The 22,436-nt window shown below is 44.7% G+C and overlaps 1 protein-coding gene across 2 annotated transcripts in view; it reads left to right on the forward strand.

The window, feature by feature from the left end:
* LOC142304033 (uncharacterized) overlaps positions 1–22,436 on the forward strand; it is a 104,453-nt gene that overhangs the window by 59,877 nt on the left and 22,140 nt on the right. For both annotated transcript variants that reach the window (XM_075346012.1, XM_075346013.1), the window contains exons 3-8: positions 5,933–6,106; positions 6,885–6,966; positions 7,129–7,737; positions 14,660–14,745; positions 14,883–14,997; positions 21,019–21,555. In XM_075346012.1, the coding sequence (XP_075202127.1) occupies positions 5,933–6,106; positions 6,885–6,966; positions 7,129–7,737; positions 14,660–14,745; positions 14,883–14,997; positions 21,019–21,555 (1,603 nt within the window). The remainder of the gene's footprint in view (positions 1–5,932; positions 6,107–6,884; positions 6,967–7,128; positions 7,738–14,659; positions 14,746–14,882; positions 14,998–21,018; positions 21,556–22,436) is intronic.

Consider the following 22,436-nt stretch of genomic DNA (forward strand, 5'->3'; position numbering starts at 1 on the left):
ATAGGATGGAGTTCAGATCTAGTGATCTGAGGGCTTTTTTGTACTATCAGGTATTTGGACTTTTGCAGGGTTTTTCTCTGGCCACCATCAGCCCCTTTCCTATCCTGTCCTATTTAGTCAGTAGGGCCTCACCTTTTGCTAATCCTATCATCTATCTGTATATTGTGCTTTCCTATATCACTGCAGTCTTTGAATGTGGGGGGATTGCTATTCTTTATCTATTTTCTGAGGCAGAGAGTTATTCATCTTTCCTTCCTTTAGGATAGCTAGTTCTCCGGCTGGGTTCGCGGTGCACAGGATGTTAGTTCACCCCTTGGCTACTTCTAGTGTTGATGGTTAGTAAGGGGATGGCGGCCAGATTAGTTGCAAATGCTCTTGTCACCTTTTACCAATGATTTATGGTGGTCTTCCATGGTTCCGGATCATAACACACACGGCTGAAGGCTGGTATTCTCAGGATGGGGAGCCCTACATTATGGGGAGCCCCCCAGCCTAAAAAATATCACCCAGCAGCCGTCCGGAATTGCCGCATCCATTAGATGCGACAGTTCCAGGATTCTACCTGGCTCATCCTGAATTGCCCTGGTGCGGTGACAATCAGGGTAATAAGGAGTTAATGGCAGTAGCCCATAGCTGCCACTAAGTCCTAGGTTGATCATGACAGGTGTCTCTGAGACAACCCCCCACGATTAACCTGTAAGGGAAAGTAAATAAACACAAACACCTGAAAAAATCCTTTATTTGGAATAAAAGACAAAAAAACACCCTCTTTCACCACTTTATTAATCCCCAAATACCCCTCCAGGTCCGGCGTAATCCACACGATGTCCCACGATGCATCCAGCTCTACTACATGAAGCTGACAGGAGCGGCCGTAGAACACGACCGCTCTCTATCAGCTCCACGCAGCAACTGAAGTGAGCCGCGCGATCAGATGTGCCCTCATTCAGGTTACCCGTAGCCAGCACTCTCAGGTGGAGGGCTTCAGCTGCGGCCGTGGGTCACCTGAGTGACGGCACCGCTGATTGCGCGGCTCACTGCGGTCACTCAGGGGATTTGCGGTCACTCTCTCTCTCTCTCTCTCTCTCTCTCTCTCTCTCTCACACCCTCTCACACTCTCTCACACACTCTCTCTCTCTCTCCTCCTGACCGCAAATCTCCTTTCCCGGCGAAACATTAAAAAAAAAAAAAACGCAAAACGTTCTTTCACAGGAATCCGTTACCTTTATTAGCACACTATTTGCAAAGCATCCGTCACATGCGTCACACAACGCACTGTGACGGATGCCTCACAACGCAAGTGTGAAAGTAGCCTAACGGATACATGGGAGAAGGTGAAGAAACTTTCTTTTATTTTCAAGTTAGTGAAAAAAAACCTCATGAAAATCTGGTTAAACTTTGATGAAGATCACTGATGAAACTCGTTCTGTTTTTCTCATTTGACTGAATGAGGCTTTAGGGCACATCGGTATGGTCTCAGATCCCAATGCAAAGACTGGCATTGGCTCTCCAGATCCAGCATGACATCCTCATAGAAATATATGAAACTATCATACTCCGATTGAGAGAGCCATGGCTAGTCTTTGCAAAGAGGTCTGAGATCAAACCAATCTACATGGACGTCTGCATGAGCCCTGACTCTGACTTTGGAGAACTTATGCAACCAGATAACGAGATATAGGGTACGGTTCCACTTGCGTATGACTCGCGCGAGTCTCGCACCGATATTACCCAGTACGGCCACACACTCTTCTGATAGGAGTGGCTTGGCTGCATGTATTTCTATGCAGCTGCACGCTCGTGTTCGGAGTTCTTCAGGCCGTGCCGGGTGGTACCGAGTCATGCGCAAGTGGGACTCCGGCCTAATTTGAGTAATCCACTTGTTAAGTCTTCCATACATATTAGATGATAAGGATAACTGTGGAAAAAAGGCGCAAAATAGGGTCTTACCCGGTAGGACACGTGGGAGCAAGTGTGGGTTAGTACACTCACCTGAAGGGGTTGTGCAAGTCACAACCCCTATGAAGGCACGTAGTAAACGTGGAAGGCAGCGGTCCCACAGTGTAGAAATATTCCAAGAGGTAAAGCAGAAAGCAGGTTTCAAAAACCGCGCCAGGCCACAAAGAATCCAGATGCTTGTTAGTAAATCCTTTCTTTATTCATTTTTTCACAGGTCTACGCGTTTCGAGGACATAACCGTCCTCATCATCAGGACAAAGTACAAAGAAAGACTATCTAGTCTTTCTTTGTACTTTGTCCTGATGATGAGGACGGATATGTCCTCAAAACGCGTAGACCTGTGAAAAAATAAATAAAGAAAGGATTTACTAACAAGCATCTGGATTCTTTGTGGCCTGGCGCGGTTTTTGAAACCTGCTTTCTGCTTTACCTCTTGGAATACATATTAGATGAAAGATGGCTGAACCAACACATTTTTGGGCCAGCTATATACAGTACCATGTGTATGAGGTCAGTGGCTTTCTTTTCCTGCTAAAAAGATATGAACACATGGCTGAGCGCTCCTGCAGTGGGTGAAATAAATATTAGACCATCACCAATTTTCTAAGGAAATATATTTCAAAAGGTGCTATTGACATGAAATTCTCACCAGATGTCAGTGACAAGACATCTAATCCACACAGGCAAATAAACCAAACCATACATGTCCATATATTTACTGATGTGTAATAATGAGAAATGACACAAGGTAAAAGTATTGAACACGCTTACTGAAATTTATTTAATACAGTGGAACCTTGGTTTACAAGAACAATCCGTTCTGGGAGTGTGCTTGTAAACCAAGTTGCTCGTCTAGCAAAGCAAAATTTCCCATAGGAAATAATGCAAGCTCAGACAATTCGTTCCACAACTTGTTTAATGTCCCATCCTGGTCCCCTATTGTGCCATTCCACACATGCACAACACACACAAACAAACACGCATGCACACACACACACACACACACATATTATGCTCACCTTATCTTCTGTTCCATCGCCGGCCTCATGGTTCTTGTGTATCGGGTAACCATCGCGACCGATGCCGCAGCTTCCGCTGCCAGAGCGCTGACATCAAAGGCAGGAGCCGCTTATCTCTGATTGGCCAGCGCGCATGCCTTTGAGAAGCGGCTGACAGCAGAAGTTCCTCCATCGTCCCGATGATTACCAGATACACATCCTGTATCGGCGAACTACAAAAGCCATGAGGCCGGCGGTGGAACGGAAGGTAAGGTGAGCATAATGTGTGCGTGTTTGTGTGTTTTTGTGCGTGTTTGTGTGTGTTTGTGTGCACTGCAAGAGCGGGTCAGAGTGCGGTGAAAGTACGGAGCCGGAAGTGTATGCGGTGAGTGTTTGCTCGTATGGCAAAGCTTGCTCGTAAACGGAGTTACAAATTTACAGCAAGCTTTGCTCGTATAGCGAAATGCTCGCTAACTGGGTTACTCGTAAACCGAGGTTCCACTATACTTTGTAAATAAAACCTTTGTTGATAATGACAGCTTCAAGACGCCTCCTGTATGGAAAAACTAGTCGCATCTATTGCTCTGTCGTGATTTTGGCTCCTTCTTCCACACAAACACTCTTCAAATCCTGACGCTTCCTTGGGCTCCTTCTATGAACTCTAGTTCCATGAGCTTTAGTTCTTTACATAAATTTTCTATTGGATTCAGGTCAGGTGATTGGGCCATTTTAGCAGATTTATTTTCTTTCTCTGAAAGCAACTGAGAGTAGTGATTAGCAAGCATTAATATCTCGAGTGCTTGGTACTTAAATCGAGTAGGTCGGACTCTCGGACGGGCTCGACTCGGGTAATGAGTATAATGGAAGTTCATTTGAGACTCAACCATTTTTCCAGAAGACCCTAACACAGGGGCAGTAAAATCGTTGAAATGGATGGAAACCGCTCCCAAATGGACTGTGTACAGCATGGGGAAGACGCCTGGATGCATCTCTGACTTCCAGGTCGCTGGGAAAAAAATAAATTAAAAAAATTATGTGGGGTCCCCCATTTAAAAATATTGAACTCATGAATAAAGATAGGTGCAAAAAGTATGGAAAGTCATGATATCAGCTGAAATCTATCAGTGATTAGAATGCAATCCTGCCACTTAGGGACAAATAATATCAGCTGGTTTAACTGATGGCTTATAAAAAGGAGTCTCATTATCAAGGTGCCACTCAGAAAACATCTCATGATGGGTAAAACCAGTGATGTCATGAAGTATAAGGGGATAACTGGGGATCGGGGTTCCTAGACTTGCCCTCAGGCTAGGGGGCCCTAGCTGTCCTTTATCGCTGAGGTACTTCTGATGGTGAAGAGGTCTGGACCGCCAACCTAGCCCTGCTCCTGGTTAGCCCTGCTCTAACACTCCCTCTATTCAACTCCAGGGGAGGGCTGGAACATGAGTGGTTAAACCCACACAAATACACAAACAGGGAAGACAATATTAGACAATACATGATCAGGAGGAAATAAAGAGAAGGGAGGGAATAAAACAGACGATAAGAGAATTCCCACAACACATCAAACAGCACTCAGTAGTTCACCAGCAACTGGATCACAACAGCACATGGTCCGGTAATATAACTTAAAGCTATAATCTGCACAGGATGTTAGTTTCCACCATCTTAAAAAGGCGGGGAGAAACTGTGATAGGTTTCTCATAACATGTGATCCTAGAGGTAACCAGCAAGCTAGGAGAGATTAACCCTTGCCAGCCTGATCACTAATGAACATACAACTGGTCGATGTCTGAGCCTGCCTGTGCAATTCTAAAGCCCCCTAGAAACCAGTGTGGAGTGTCAGAGTCTGTGGTGTTAACAGTGCCAGATACCGCCATGACATTTGGCAATGTTTTGAGCCAAAGGCCATGTGACAATTGAGCTGTCTCAAGACCTTTGCCACCTGATTGTTGCAAAACATACTGATGGCATTGGTTACAGAAGAATTTCTAAAAGTGCTGAAGGTGCCAGTGAGCACGTTTTGCGCCATAATACGGCAGTGCAAAAAACCTAATTACACCATAAACCAGTAACAATCAGGTGCTCGCCACAAGATTTCTAACAGATGAGTGAAAAGATCTGTCAAAGAGTCAAGAACCACCTGTGGAGAGCTACAGAAACACCTGGAATTAGCAGGTACAAAGGTACAATTGTTTCAAAGAAAACAATAAATAATACACTCTACCTCCATGGCCTGTATGCACGCTCTCCAGCAGTGAAGTTTGGAGGTGGAAACATCATGATGTGGAGCTGTTTTTTTCTGCATACGGCACTGGCAAGCTTCATATGATTGAACTAAGGATGAATAGATAAATGTATCATCATAATAAAAATCTGCAGCTATCTGCCAGGATGATGAAGAAAAAAAATGAGTGTGGGCCTTTCAGCAAGACAATGATCCCAAACATACAGCCAAGAAAACTCTAAATTGGTTTCAGATAAAGAAAATAAAACTGCTAGGATGGAAGGAACTAAAGCTCAGAGTTCATAGAAGGAGCCCACAGGGCCTTCAGGATTTGAAGAGTGTTTGTGTGGAAGAATGGACCAAAATCACACCTGAGCAATACATGCAACTAGTTTCTCCATACAGGAGGCGTCTTGAAGCTATCATCACCAACAAAGGCTTTTGTATATTAATTACATTTTAGTAAGCGTGTTCAATACTTTTTTGCTTTGTGATTTCTCATTATTACACATAATTTATGGACATCTATGGTTTGATTTATTTGCCTGTGTGGATTGGATGTGTTGTTACTGACACACACTGTATGTATGGGGGAGTCAGGAGAGTTGACTGTCTGTCAAATGAATGTTTGGCTGCTATTTATCTCTTCTATGTGGCCAAATTGAGTTCACATAACAGATCACCAGCAGCGGCCTTTGGCCATTTTGGCTGTGGTAACTAAACTCATGAATTCTTTCTAAATCTGCAGGATTACACAGTGGTAAAAAAGTCATACAATGACCTTCCCCATTCTTCAGTAAGATGGACCAGACCGCTGAGCCCCATTAGGATGCGTTCACCTCAATCACTGATACTGGCGAGGGACAATGAGCAGAAGATCCTAGAACTTACTGATCGGATCATCGAGCTGCTGACCAGAGAGGTGAGCATTTCTGAGTGCTAAACATTCTAGTGGGGTCTAAGAGGAGATCTTTTCTCTTTGCGGAGACTGACAAACCAATCTGGCTGTCAGTGGTGAGGAGTCTTATAGCTGCAATGCTCCTCTGGGATATAGTCAAATTGTCTCTCCAGGGAGGAAGGAGACGAACTCTAGTGCCACCTATTTAAAGTAGCAATCCTAAAAGTCAAAAGTGACTCTTTAACGAGCCTTTTCATATGACGTAGGATTTATGCCAGATCAGAACCTCAATTTGCATGCACAGTGTTTCGGGATGATTGTCCCTCGTCAGTGCAAAGTATGAAGTCTGATCTGGCTTTATGAGAAGCCTAAGTGGGGTCTAAGGGGAGAACGTTTCTACTTGCGGAGACTGACAAACCAACTTCCATTAGGTGGTACTAGAGTTCATCTCCTTCCTCCCTGAAGAGACCATTTAAACATTCTAGTGAGAAGCATAGCTGTTTGTAGACTATATTTGCTGATTTCGGTGGCACCAGCCAACCATCTAATGTGTGGTTCTAGATTAATGGTAGATGTTTGGGAAGATGAGGATCTACAGTTGAATTTCAACTTCCAATCCTTTCTGGTAGATAAGCTGCCGCCAGAAGTGCCTGCCAGCCCCATTCTTCCCTGTTACAACACATGTACACCCAAGCGAGCAAAGGCTACAAGTGTTTGGGGGATCTAACGTGATGGGCTACAGTTGTCCAATGTGTGTGACCAAGAGGTTTCTGGATGTTGACTGTATCTTTGTGTGTACCAGGTACCTGCTGTACATTATTTAGAAGAACCCATAGACCTGCACGAGAATGATGCAAAGAATCACGAGCCTCTCTCATCTCCAGGTAAGTGGAGATTTCATCTTGTGTACAAGATAAATTAATTTTTAGGATCAATTAGAGTAATTTATGATATGGTCACAACAGAAGATGTATTGTGTCACTGTGTGTTTCCTTTTCATTGGAGTTTGTCATCATTTTTAAGATCTGCTCTATCTGTATCCACAGTCAATGCTCACGATATCAAGAATTCCTCTCCAGATTGGAAAGTAGAAGATAAAAATGACTTTGAGAATTCCACAGAAAAAAGCTGTAGTTTCCAAAACAGACACTCGGGACTGCAGGATGTGGATACAAATACCAGGATTTCTAATGATGGGGAAATGATTCCTGATAAATCCACTTTTCCCCCACAAAGCACAGCTCACTGGGACAATATTTTCACCTGTTGGGAGTGTGGTAAGTGCTTCACCGAGCACGAGGCACTATTGATGCACCAGAGGGCCCATGCGGAGGAGAAGTCGTACCAGTGCTCTAACTGCGGAAAGTGCTTCAAAAAGAAATCAAACCTTATTCAGCACCTGAAAATTCACTCAGGGGAGAAACCGTTCCTCTGCACAGATTGCGGTAAAAGCTTTACACGGAAAGCTGATCTCGTAAAACATCAGAGAATCCACACAGGAGAGAAGCCGTTTCCCTGTCCCGAGTGCGGCAGATGTTTTTCCCAGATATCTACTCTCAAAAGGCATCTGAGATTTCACTCCGGACAGCATTTAGAGGAACCCAAAGACCCGGAGGAGAATGAAATGGAAAATCATGAGCCACCCTCATGTCCAGGTAAACTTTGCATAAATCAATTGGACAAGTGAATATCTGAAACATTTGTATATGTGTTAACAGACCAATTTGCTTCTTTTCATCTCCCGCCCTATGAACTCATCACCCACTCTTGGTCAAAAGTAGACAATCGGTTACCTCACTGAGGGATGATGTTGCAGATTCATATTAAAGTCTCTAGAGAGGGAGGCGGAAGAAGCAGAATAAGAAACAGGGTGAAAAATCGAGACACAGACACACACTGTGCTTTAGGTTAAAGGGATTCCGACCACCAAACTTAATTTTTTGTTAGAAGCTGATCTGTTCTGAATTGTAATGAAAAGTCCCCCACAATGTTTGGGGGGGGGGGGGGGGGGGTTTGCTTCTGTCTTCCCTTCCTTCAGATTTTTGGTTCCATGTGTCCATGTTGGCTGGTTACATGCTTCCCTTCCTGATTAGGCAGCTTTGTGCTAGCACCTCCCTGCCTGTACCCATGTCCTCCTCTGTCCACCCACTCCACCCGTATTCTCCAGGACTCTGCTCCTGCCTACTCCATGGAGTACTGCACAAATCACCTGCACTGTGCCCATTACTTCCATAAAGCTCCTACACTTGTTCCTCTATATTATCCTCCTGATCTGCTCCCTCTCTGCTGCCCATCCCTCTGTATATCTGTTACATCACCATTGCGCTACCTTTTTTCTTGGCTCCTACTTCCCATGTATTAAACTCTTCCAATTCACCCATAATTGGGACAATGTATAAGATGTAGAGAAAACAAAAATGCAATGATATAGAAATCTCTTATAGTCCTATTTTATTCACAGCAGAACCTAGAACACAGATCAGAAGGTGAATATTAGACAGTTATTTTTTTCAAATGAAATAAAATAAATTAGGAATTGATGGCAGCAACACATCTCAAGAAAGTTGGGCCAGAGCCGTGTCTACCAATTTGGGAGTTGATGGAAGCAACACATCTCAAGAAAGTTGGGCCAGAGCCGTGTCTACCAATTTGGGAGTTGATGGAAGCAACGTTTCTCAAGAACGTTGGGCCAGAGCCATGTCTACTAATTTGGGAATTGATGGAAGCAACATGTAATACTATTGTATGAACTGAGGATTTCGATCGCGTTAGGGCAATGACAACCAGAGACGGGTTCTTGGTGCAAAGAAGTTTTATAATATGCAACCAACAATATGTACACAGAAAAGAACATAAACACAGTATATACCTACCAGGTTTGGAGCAAGGGGGAATTCCCGGGACCGCGCACCGGACTCCCCCAGGGAGGCCACCAGGAGCGAACCCCAATACAGGGGCTGTCTGGCGATCACCCCAGAAGGCCTAAATGTGCAGCAGCCGGGACACGAAAGGGCAACAGGTTATCATCCAAAAATGTCCGTACGTGATGTGGAACGCGGGTCCTAGGGTGGATATGGAACGGAAGGGACCAGGCACAAGCGCTGACCAGAGACGGCAGACGGAGTCCGGGACCAGCGAGGGCACAGCTTGATGAGACCAGGTGGAGTCCAGGGCCGGTGTCTGGTGATTCACCAGGATCCAAAATAACAACCAGGAAACAAGAGCAGCGGAGCAGGAGTAGATAGGAAGCAGTATACTCAAGCAACTGGACTAAGCTTAGGGGCGAGCTTTTAAACAGATGAACAGGAAGTAGGGCAACAGAACAGAAAACTCCATGTCAACAAAGGGCAAGATCCTTCACAAGCAAACTGGAAATCCCGGAACACTGACAACACTTCTCAAGAACGTTGAACCAGAGCCATGTTACTATTGTGTAGTATCCCCTCTTCTGTTTACAAAAGTGTATACATGTCTGGGAAGTGACCACTTGCTGAGGTTTTGGGAGAGGAATGTTGTCCCATTCTTGTCTGATGTAGGATTCTAGCTGCTGCACAATCCTGGGTCTTTGCTGGACGTTATGTTTCATAAGGCACCAAATGTTTTCTTTTGGTAAAAGATCAAGACTGAAGGCGGCCGGGTCATCACCTCAACTTTTCTTTTATGAAGCCATGCTGTTGTGATGAACGGAATATGTGATTAAGCATTGTCTTGCTGAAATATCCAAGGTCTTCCCTGATACAGACAATGTCTGAATGGGAGCATATGTTTTTCTAAAACCTCTATATTATGTTCAGCATTGAAAGTGCCTTTCAAGATGTGTAATCTGCCCATGGCATAGGCACTAATGTAACCCCATATCATCAGAGATTCGCAAACTGTGCACTGATAACAAGCTGGATGGTCCTTCCAAGAATTTCGTAAGGAATGTTATATTTTGATTAATCTGACCACAGAACAGTTTTCCATTTTGCCTCAGTGCATTTTAAATGAGCTTTGGTTCAGAGAAGACGGCAGTGTTTCTGGAGTGTGTTGATATATGGCTTCTCAATTGCATTTGTGGATTGCACGGTGAACTATGATCACAGACAATGATTTCTGAAAGTATTTGTAAGCCCAGGCAATGATTTGCACAATCGAATCATGCCTGTTTTTAATGCCTGAGGGTCTGTAGATTGCAAGCATCCAATACTTGTCCCTTATGCCCATGAATTTCTCCAAATTCTCTGAATCTTTTTATTACATTATGTACTGTAGATGGAGGGATATTCAAAGTCTGTGAAATTCTATGTCGAAGAACATTTATCCACAATTTTTAGATGGACTTGTTGACAGATGGGTGAAACTGACTCTCTTTGTTTCTGAGAGACTCTGCCTCTCTAACATGCTGTTTTTATACACAGTCATGTGACTTGGTTGAAAATTGACCCTTCAGCTGCTTCTCATTAGTAAGGGTTCATTCAGACATCGGTGCAGATTGGTCAAATCACAGACCACAAAGTACAGATTCAGCAGCCTCATAGGCATATGAAGTCCTTAACGCTTCCTTTTTCAGCCTTTTGTTAACCCTTTCCCAGTTTTTTTCAGATGTGTTGCTGCCATCAATTTCTAAATAAGTTACTGTAACTTTTCAAATAAAATGGAAATATGTCTAACTTTCACCTTCTGATCTATGTTCTGTTTGAATAAAATATGACTAATAGATTTCCAAATCATGACTGTAAGATGGTGATAGAAGGAGTTAATGCAAACCTGCTGTAGAGGAAGTCTCAAGATATCTCAATGATGATTAAATAAATAAACCATTGAGGTATCCTTGGATTGTCTTTTCCTTTATGGCAGCGTGGTGTTAATGCTGGGGACACACAGGGATTACTGCGATCCCCTCGCATGACACTCAGCTCACAATGGCAGTACAGCAGAGCCAAGTGTCCCTGCGACTGAGGTGCGAGCGGACCTCAGCTGCGGGGGGCGGGCGGGTGCTGCGGAGGGGAGGGAGAGATTTATCTCCCTCTCTACTCCGTAGCCAGCTATTGCCATTCTCGCCTTGCACTCGCATTACACCAGTGTACTGCGAGTGCAGTGCGATTTTTCTCTCGCCCCACACACTTGAATGGGTGCGAGAGACAGAGTCTCGCATTACACCTGCAGCATGCTGCAATTGTTTTCTCGGTCTGATTAGGGCAGAGAAAATAATCGCTCATGTGCGCTGACACACAGGCTACTATTGGTCCGAGTGGAATGCGATGTTTTATCGCACTCCACTCGCACCGATTTTCATGCCGTGTGGCTTAGGCCTAACCCCTTCTATCACCGCCTAATAGTCTGTATCCACTTGGGGCTCCAGCAGCCGTGTCTTGTATACGCTTGCAAGTGGTTGTGACTCTCACAACCTGACAAAAGTGAGCCTTTTCAGTGTTGAACCCCTTGTTTCCCTCCCCAATGAGGCCCTATTTGCACTTCTCTGTCTTCCAGATCTTTTCTGATTTCCAAATCATGGCATTTTTGTTTTCTCTACATTTTAAACACATTTTTGGAATAGGGGTTATAGTACCGTTCCCATCCCCGTGTAGTATAGTACCACTCCAATCCCCATGTGTTATAATTCCGCTCCTATCCCTGTGTGTTCTAGTACTATTGCACACTTTTACAGCTGCCCAATCAACTTTTACTCTCCTTTGATCTATGTCAACTGTTTGTTTCTTAGAAAGCCCACTCTTTCCCCAGCTTCATCCTCCACATCTCATCAATTCTCCCCTCAATACATTTCTGGATTGTCCTGATCTTCCCTGCAGCCGGCGGATCAGTGCAGCACCCACACTCTGACAGCAAGATGAGAACTAAACTGTAAATACACTCTTTTCTATTGATCTATGTTCACATTTACAACCTGTTGCAATGATAAATACATTATATGTATACACATGTCAGCATTTCCATGTCTATGATTCTGTGTGTGGAGACGTGTGTGTGTGTGTGTGTGTGTGTGTGTGTGTGTGTGTGTGTGTGTGTATAGACATATGTAAGTTTATGTGATTGGACATCTGTACAAGTGTATCTCAATAAATTAGAATATAATCAAAAGTTAATTTCAGTAATTCAATACAAAAAGGAAGCGCATATATTATATAGTCATTACACACAGAGTGATCTATTTCAAGTGTTTATTTTTGTTAATGGTGATGAATATGGCTTACAGCCAATGAAAACCCAAACATCATTATCTCAGAAAATTAGAATACTCACCACAAAACACCAGAGCTTCTTAAGTGTTTAAAATGATCCCTTAAGGCCCAGTCACACTAAACAACTTACCAGCGATCCCAACAACGATCCAACCTGATAGGGATCGCTGGTAAGTTGCTAGGAGGTTGCTGGTGAGATGTCACACTGCGACGCTCCAGTGATCCCACCAACAACCTGACCTGGCAGGGATCGCTGGAGCGTGAGCTCACCAGTAACCAGTGACCAGCCCCCAGCCAGCAGCGCTGCGTGGAAGCGATGCTGCGCTTGGTAACTAAGGTAAATATCGGGTAACCAACCCGATATTTACCTTGGTAACCAGCGCACACCGCTTAGCGCTGGCTCCCTGCTCTTCTAGCTACAGTACACATGAGGTTAATTACCCAATGTGTACTGCAGCTACATGTGCAGAGAGCAGGGAGCAGGGAGCCGCGCACACTGCTTAGCGCTGGCTCCCTGCTCTCCTAGCTACAGTACACATGGGGTTAATTACCCGATGTGTACTGCAGCTACATGTGCAGAGAGCAGGGAGCCGCGCACACTGCTTAGCGCTGGCTCCCTGCTCTCCTAGCTACAGTACACATGGGGTTAATTACGCGATGTGTGCTGCAGCTACATGTGCACAGAGCAGGAGCCGGCACTGACAGCTGAGAGCGGCGGAGGCTGGTAACGAAGGTAAATATCGGGTAACCAAGGACAGGTCTTCTTGGTTACCCGATGTTTACTGTGGTTACCAGAGTCCGCAGAAGCCGGCTCCCGCTGTCTGAACATTTAGTTGTTGCTCTGTCGCTGTCACACACAGCGATGTGTGCTTCACAGCTGGAGAGCAACAAATAAAAAATGGCCCAGGACATTCAGCAACAACCAACGACCTCACAGCAGGGGCCGGGTTGTTGCTGGATGTCACACACAGCGACATCACTAGCAACATCGCTGCTACGTCACAAAAGTTGTTTGTTAGTAGCGATGTTGCTAGCGATGTTGTTTAGTGTGACTGGGCCTTTAGAGTGGTTCATTAGGCTACACAATCATGGGGAAGACTGCTGACTTGACAGATGTCCAGAAGGCAGCCATTAACATACTCCACAAGGAGGGTAAGCCACAAAAGATCATTGCTAAAGAAGCTGGCCGTTCACAGAGTACTGTATCCAAGTGGTAGAAAAAGGTGCACAAGCAACCGAGATAACCACAGCCTTGATAGGATTTTTAAGAAAAGGCCAATCACAAATTTGGGGGAGATTCACAAGGAGTGGACTGCTGCTGGAGTCAGTGCTTCAAGAGCCACCACACACAGACGTGTCCAGGACATGGGCTACAACTGTTGCATTCCTTGTGTCAAGCCACTCATAACCAATAGACAACACCAGAAGCGTCTTACCTGGGCCAAGGAGAAAAAGAACTGGACTGTTGCTCAGGGGTCCAAGGTGTTGTTCTCAGATGAAAGTAAATTTTTCATTTCATTTGGAAATCAAGGTCCAAGCTGCTTGAGGTCTAGTGTGAAGTTTCCACAATCAGTGATGGTTTGAGGAGCCATGTCATCTGCTGGTGTAGGTCCACTGTGTTTTATTAAGACCAAAGTCAGCGCAGCTGTCTACCAGGAACGTTTAGAGCACTTCATCCTTCCCTCTGCTGACAAGCTTTTTGGAGATGGAAATTTAATTTTCCAGCAGGACTTGTCACCTGTCCACACTACCAAAAGTACAAATACCTGGTTTACTAACCACAGTATCACTGTGCTTGATTGGCCAGCAAACTCACCTGACCTAAACCCAATAGAGAATCTATGGGGTATTGTCAAGAGGAAGATGAGACACCAGACCCAACAATGCACACAAGCTGAAGGCTGCTATCAAAGCAACCTGGGCTTCCATAACACCTCAACAGTGCCACAGGCTGATCGCCTCCATGCCACGCCGCATTGATGCAGTAATTCATGCAAAAGGAGCCCTGACCAAATATTGAGGCATTTACTGTACAGACTTTTCAGTAGGCGCCAACATTTCTGAGTTTAAAATAATTTTTTCCGTTGGTCTTCTAATTCTAATTTTCTGAGATAATGACTTCTGGGTATTCATTGGCTGTAAGCCATAATCATCAACATTAACAGAAATAAACACTTGAAATAGATCCCTCTGTGTATAATGACTCTATATAATATGTGTTTCCCTTTTTGTACTGAATTACTGAAATAAATTAACTTTTTGATGATATTCTAATTTATTGAGGTGCGCTTGTATAATAATGGAAATGAGAGCCATTTTGGGGGTTCACTAGACAAGCCCATCATCTGATCATGGGATAGAAGCGATGTATTTATTCGCTTTGTGTTTTCTACAGATGGATCCGATCAGAGAGAGAAACAACAGAGATCATCCAGTCTACACTATTCCAAGGAAGAGAAAAGTGACCTACAAGATGGTGAGGTACGTAGAAGTGGAAATGTCTCCAGACGATGACAGATTGACATGAATCTGCACAAGACGATGTGTGGAGAAGCTGATGGTGTCCTTATTTTGTATCTGCTCTCACAGTATCCACTTTATCATTCCTGGTTTACTAGGGTGGAGAATCATTTCAGATTAAAGTTGAAGTTGTACAATGGGAAAAAGATGAAGCGTACAATAGTGGTCGTGTGCAGTGTAAAGAGGAGAAAAACCCCATCGATATCGCTACAGGTGGGTAATAAACAGCTATGATTTCATAGCTTGTCCTCCCTTCTTCAGGCCCCACCGGTGTATATACTGTAGATGCATATTCACATTAGGCACAAATGTATAAAATCCACGCATGCTAATACATTACACACATTTACAGTTCATGTTATACATATATACATAGTACGTGCACACAAGCTTATATAAAATACACATAATACACACACATCCACAATTATGTTTTTGTGATGCATTTGCGTTTGTTCAGAAGACCAGGTTATATGTCTATTTTTATTAATTCATCACCTTTTTTATTTTTAGGTAAGCTTCTCTATATATGAGGTCTTGTTTTTTTGTTCTTTCTATTTCCATTTTGCTAAATACTTATATTTGCGTTAGCTTTTTTATAGAGTTAATGGAGAGAGGGAAGAAAATACAATTTATTTACACCATTTACCAATCACTATGTGCATACTGTGTAGTAGGGGCTGATGCGATTACTGGTTTGTGATGTTTATTGCTAAAAACTGTATTACAAAGTGTAAAAAATTTTTTTTAGCATTTTATACTGGAAAAAAGACCCTGATTTTTAATTAATCTAATATACAGGTGTATAGGCATGTAGTGTAGATTACATTCCTATATACCAGTAAGTACCTCTAAAATAAGCTTGTAAATAGGAACAATACTAGTTAGATCTTTAGGCAGAGAAAATCCTCAAATCCTAGCAGTGGAACCTTGCTAGAGGTTGAGAGTTTGGATTCCGGAAAGGCCACACTTCAAAAGCAAAGTGTTAATTACCGTATTTTTCGGACCATAAGACGTACTTTTTTTGCCCCAAATGTTGGGGGAAAGTGGGGGGTGCGTCTAATGGTCTGAATGTAGGGCTGCGGGGAATGAGGGTGCTGCGGTGGAGCGGGTTATCGGTGGCACGAGCAGGCTGTAGCAGCCTGCCGTGACCACGTGGGCCCGCTCATTACATATGCACACCCATCCTCCCGCCCATCATCTCTCAGCACTGAAGCTGACAGGTGGGCGGGGTGATGGGCGGGGGGTGCGTGCATAGTAAACAGCCAGCCGTGATTACCCCTGGCAACTACAGCCTGGAGTAATCATGTGCGGCTGTATTCACGGCTCCCCGCGCATCATTATCAGCGCGAGGTGCAGTGAATCAGTACTCTCACCGTTACCCTGCAGCACCACGATGTCCTCCTGTCTGCCGGCCGCGCTGTGAGGAGACTAGCGGGGCTCACAGCGATGACGTCATCGCTGTGCGCACGTTTCCATACAGCGTCGCCAGCACAGACAGAAGGAGATCGCGGTGCTGCAGGGAGCGTGGCCGGCTCCACACAGAGCTGCCGGCACAGACTGAGGAGGAGCGACGCTGCGTGGAGCGAGAAAAGGTGAATATAAATGTTTATTTTTTCTTTTTTATGTGTGTGCCGCAGGATGGGCGCATATGAGCAGGATGATGGGCACATATGAGCAGGATGATGGGCATATAGCAGGATGATTGGGACATATAGCAAGATGAGGGACGTATAGCAGGATGAGGGATATATATATATATATAATATATAATGGGGATTATATACAAGGCAGGAGGATCATTACCAGGATGGGGTACCTTACTAGAGAATTTGAGGACATTACCCCCATAACAGTGTCAGCAGCAGATCCTTGCCCCATAACAGTGTGTCATGACCACATTTTTTGCTTAAAATGTTATTTTCCTTCTCTAAAACCAGGGTGCGTCTTATGGTCCGGTGCGTCTTATAGTCCGAAAAATACGGTAACACACATTACTCAACATTGAAATTGCAACACAAATAAGGAAAACTCGTAGTATTATGGAAATCACAAGATCAATAAACATCTTTATGATATGGAAATGATGGAAAAATGGAAACAAAATTTAATGGATTTGTTCAGTGTCAAGTATGAGTGCCACATGCAGAAATGCCAGCATTTACACGCCGTTGCATCCTAGTAATGAGGCTATTAACGGTTATATGAGGAAGGTTCTTCCATGCTGAATGTACTTGGGCCAGTCAGCAAGATCTGCTGCTGGCAGCTTCCTTTGCAATTGCCAACCAATGACACCGCAGATGTGCTCGATGGGAGACAAGTTTGAAGATGCTGCAGGCCATGGTAGAATGTTTGCTCCACACTGGCTTCTCACAGCTGTGCAAGCAGAATACAGCCTGATGTTTTCTTGTTGAAAAATGGCTTTTGGGACACTTTGGAGGAATAGCCCTACCACTAGTTCCACGACCAAATTAGTGTAAAGCCGAGCTGTTAACATACCTGGAATGAAGAATAAAGGGCTCTGGCTACTGTACATTATGCCACCCAAGACCATAATCATCAGCGTAGGATTGGTGTGATGTTCTCTTGTGAAGGCCTCGTCATGCTGTTGACCACGTAAAATAGAAGAATTGAATATTAGCGACTTAGAACAAAACATGGTCATCGGTGGTAGACCAGCTATCATAAGTATTGTAGTGTTTTGTCTCATGCAATGGTGTTGAGCATATACTGAGAATAGTGTAGTTGCGGAAAAATATCCAGCAAAAAGGAATTCTGTGGTCATAAAACAAAAAAAATAATTAATTTGTTAGTATGTATGTCAGGCGACCAGTTGAGTGCTATTGCTATCTAAGGGAAGCAGAAAGGCAAGAGTCCAGTGGTCAAAAGAGCAAAATAACTGGATCATTGAGCTCTGGAACAACATTGCCCGGTCAGATGTATCCATATTTCTGCCATGGTGATGGGAGCTTCACAAATTGGCACAGACAATAGGGTAGGGTGATAACAGTCCAGGCTGGTAGAGGTGGAATAATTTGATGGGTATTCTTATCTTGGTACGCACTTAAGGCGGCGTTACACGCTACAGTATATAGAGCACCCGCCCCCGTCGTTTGTGCGTCACGGGCAATTCGTTGCCTGTGGCGCACAATGTCGTTAACCCCGTCACACGTACTTACCTCCCTAACGACGTCACTGTGGGCGACGAACATCCTCTTCCTGAAGGGGGTGAGACGTTCGGCGTCACAGCGACGTCACACAGCAGCCGCCCAATAGAAGCGGAGGGGCGGAGATGAGCGGCCGGAACACCCCGCCCACCTGCTTCCTTCCTCATTGCCAGCGGGAGCCAGGTAAGCTGTGTTCGTCGATCCCGGGGTGTCGCACGTAGCGATGTGTGCTGCCTCAGGAATGACGAACAACCGGCGCGCAGAAGGAGGAATGACATTATGAAAATGAACGACGTGTCAACGAGCAACGATAAGGTGAGTATTTTTGCTTGTTAACAGTCGTTCGGAGGTGTCACACGCTACGACATCTCTAACGATGCCGGATCTGCGTCACAAATTCCTTGACCCCGACAACATATTGTTAGATATATCCTAGCGTGTGACGGGGCCTTTAGGGTATGTGCACACAATCAAAACCTGCTGCGTCCTGGACGCAGCATGTCCTGACCTGCGGGGTCGCGAGTCTCCTCCGCTGGAGACCGCAGCTGCTCGTGCCCACTATTCAGGCTGGGGCAGTTGCAGTCTCTTGCTGTGTTCTCCCTGCAGAGAACACTTGCGTCTCCACAGCAAAGAATTGACATGCTGTGGCTTGGTAAGCCGCACCACAGGTCTGTTTTTGCTGCGGGAAAAACAAGCACAGTGGGCATGAGATTCTAGAAATCCCATGCACTGTGCTTGTACTGTACAACGCAGGGTTTTGGGCGCAGTGAAAACGCGCTGCATCCAAAATGCTGTGAATGCTGGTTGTGGGCACGCAGTCTTAGGCGGGCTTTGCACGCTGCAATAAGCCAATGCTGTGATGCCGAGCGCGATAGTCCCCGCCCCCGTCGCAGCTGCGATATTCTTGTGATAGCTGCCGTAGCGAACATTATCGCTACGGCAGCTTCACATGGACTCACCTGTCCTGGGACGTTGCTCTTGACCGGCGACCCGCCTCCTTATTAAGTGGGCGAGTCGTACGGCGTCACTGCGATGTCACACGGCAGGCGGCCAATAGGTGCGGAGGGGCGGAGATGAGCGGGATGTAAACATCCCGCCCACCTCCTTCCTTCCGCATATCCTACGGAAGCCGCGGTGACGCCGGTAGGAGATGTTCCTCGCTCCTGCGACTTTACACACAGCGATGTGTACTGCCGCAGTAGCGAGGAACAACATCGGATCGTCGGGTCAGCGTAATTATGGATTACGCCGACGCTGCACCGATGATACAATTACGACGCTTTTGCGCTCGTTAATCGTATCATTGAACCTTTACACACTACGATGTCGCATGCGATGCCGGAAGTACGTCATTTTCAATTTGACCCCACCGACATCGCACCTGCGATGTCGTAGTGTGCAAAGCCCGCCTTAGTGCTCTGATACCATTTGAATGGCCTTTGGGACATTAGGGCTTACCTAAGAATTGTGGCAAACCACAATCTTCTCTTCATGTAAGCTTTATACCCTATGGCTGAAGGACAATTCAACATAATCCAAAGATCACATAACTATGGATTAGTTACTGAAGCGTGTGGGTAAGTTTTCCTTGTCTCCCTGGTCTTCACAATCCCCAGATCTTCATACTATAGAGCATCTCTGTGATGAGGTAGAACAGGCTGGTCACCGCATGCCAGTACTTCCATCTAATCTATGGCAGCCACGAGAAGCTACGCTGTCTACGTGGGCCAACATTTCTGCACAATTTCAACACCTGGTGGAATCTATGCTGCAAAGAATTGCTGCAGGTCTGAAAGCTAAAAGAGGCCACAGCTGCAAGGTCTCGACGTCTCTCATAAAGTGGCGATTCAGGGTATAATTAGCCTTCTTCTTGAGGCTGCTTTCACACATCCTGTTTTTGCAGTGCGGCACAATACGGCGCTCTGCAGAAAAAACGCAACCGTTTTTTTTTGCCGCCGGTTGCGTTTTTTCCCGCATAGACTTGCATTAGTGGCGTATTGTGCCGCATGGCCTTGCGTTGCATCCGGTTTTTGCCGAATGCGGCATATTTAGCCCATGCGGCGGCCGGATGGAACTTTGCCTGGCACGTTTTTTTGTGCGGCGAAAAAAACGCATCGCGCTGGATCCGACGCGATGCGGCGAGATTTACAATGCAAGCCTATGGATGCCGGATGTGGCGTCCTGCGGCAAAAACCGCATCTGGCCGCCGGATGCGGTTTTTTTTGCACTGCGCATGCTCAGTATCAAGCCGCATCTGTCAAAAAACGGACAGGCCGCATGGAAAAACTTATGCAACGGATCCATTTTTTTGCCGCATCTGTTGCATAGGTTTTTGAGCCGGATTGAGCCGCACTACAAAAAACGGATGTGTGAAAGCAGCCTAATAGGGCCATCCATCTTTGTAGAATATTTTAGAATAAATGTGTGTGTGTATACCTTGCCCTCTTTGACGGGTAACTAAACCTTTTCTAACACTTGTATATATTTCTTGTGTTTGTATTTGCAGGTAGCTCACTGGGGGGGTGTTAGGTCCGGAGACTCCCAACAATTGCTCAAAAAAATCCCACCTAGAAGTGTGCAGCTTAGGAGACAGAGCGGAGTAGCATACTGTATCTATACTTTGCTTTCTGTGCATTCCTGAGCTGAGCGTTTCCCAAATTTAACTCTTTGCTTCAAACAATCATTGGGGTCTCAGGACCCAGACCACTACTGGCATATAAAAGGACAAAAAAAATGGAAACAATTTTTTAACAAAGGTTAATTTATCTTTAAAGCTGGGTTTAATGGTCTCAAATAATTATAGGCTATATCCTTATATGCTGCCAATATTTGATCAGTGTGGGTTTGAATCCTGGGATTGTAGCCGATCGTCAGAATAAAGAAGCTGTCCAGTGCCGCGTCCACCACACTGTTCTCACTGACTCATACATACTTGTGTGTTTGGTACTTCACCTCAGGTCCATTCACTTGACTATGACTGAGCTGTAGTACCATGCAGAGATATTTTATGATGACTTGATTGTTTTTGTCATTATTTTTAAGATCTTCTCTGTTCTTTTTCCCACAGCCAATGCCCACAACATCAAGAATTCCTCCCCAGGTCGGGAATTGGAAGATAATAATGATTTGGAGAATTCCCCAGAAGAAAGCTGTAGTTTTGAGAACAAGCATTCAGGATTTCAGGATGTGGATATGAATAATGACATTTCTTACGATGGGAAAATGATTCCTGATAAATCCACTTTTCCACCATATGGTACAGGTCAGAGTGACAATATTTTCACCTGTTGGGAGTGTGGCAAGTGCTTCACCGAGCACGAGGCACTATTGATACACCAGAGGGCCCATGCGGAGGAGAAGTCGTACCAGTGCTCTAACTGCGGGAAGTGCTTCAAAAAGAAATCAAATCTTATTCAGCACCTGAAAATCCACTCAGGGGAGAAACCGTTCCTCTGCACAGAATGCGGTAAAAGCTTTACACGGAAAGCTGATCTCGTAAAACATCAGAGAATCCACACAGGAGAGAAGCCGTTTCCCTGTCCCGAGTGCGGCAGATGTTTTACCCAGGTATCTACTCTCATAAGACATCGGAGATTTCACGCAGGTGAGAAACCCTTTCCGTGTCCTGATTGTGGAAAATGCTTTACACATAGACCAGATCTTATTAGACACCAGAAAACTCATATGCTGGAAATGCCACTTGAACATTTGGATTTCTTTTGATTGAAAAATTTACATGGACCTGACAAAAAATGTTTAGATGTTTTTTTTGTTGTTTTATTTTGATCCAGTAAAGTATTATTGTAAAACCACCACATTTCCTAATAGAAAATTATATGTAAAGCCCAGCGTAGATGGTGTGTGATGTAATCCCAGCAGATGGTGGAACATAGAAACAAAGTGAACGGCAGCTCATTGGGTGTGATCATTTCAGTACTCCCAGGCATGGACTACGCTCATGTTTGACTTTCCAACATGAAGAAAATGGTCACAAGTCCAACCCTATGGTATTTTAATGGCTGTTTAGTAATAAAGAAGGGATTGTTTTTATACCAACAAAGAAAATATGATGAGCATGTACAACAGACCTACGCGTTTCGTTCAGAAAACTGCTATTAATCATGGTACGACCAGTACCATGATTAAGAGCATTTTTTTTTCTGCTTGAAACGCGTAGGTCTGTTTTGCCTGCTTATCATTAGGTTTTCTCTTTTGGCATTTTAACACCTCTTTGATAATAAAAAATCATTTGCTTTCATCATATGTGACTGGACTTTGGACCATTTTTTCAGGTCGGAAATTAAACTGGGTGGTGAACAAATATCTAACCCTTGCAATACTTAGGGTGAGCAAGTAATCCACATTCTCTATGACCAAAGTTGTCTAATATAGTTTTTGTACCATTGAAATAAATGGTATTTTGTTTTAGAGCCTTGTGTTATGGTGATCTGTTCTATAGTGAGTATTCTGTTACATGTCTGTCAC

This window comes from Anomaloglossus baeobatrachus, chromosome 4 (genome assembly GCF_048569485.1).
Source record: "Anomaloglossus baeobatrachus isolate aAnoBae1 chromosome 4, aAnoBae1.hap1, whole genome shotgun sequence".
NCBI classification, from domain to species: Eukaryota; Metazoa; Chordata; class Amphibia; order Anura; family Aromobatidae; genus Anomaloglossus; species Anomaloglossus baeobatrachus.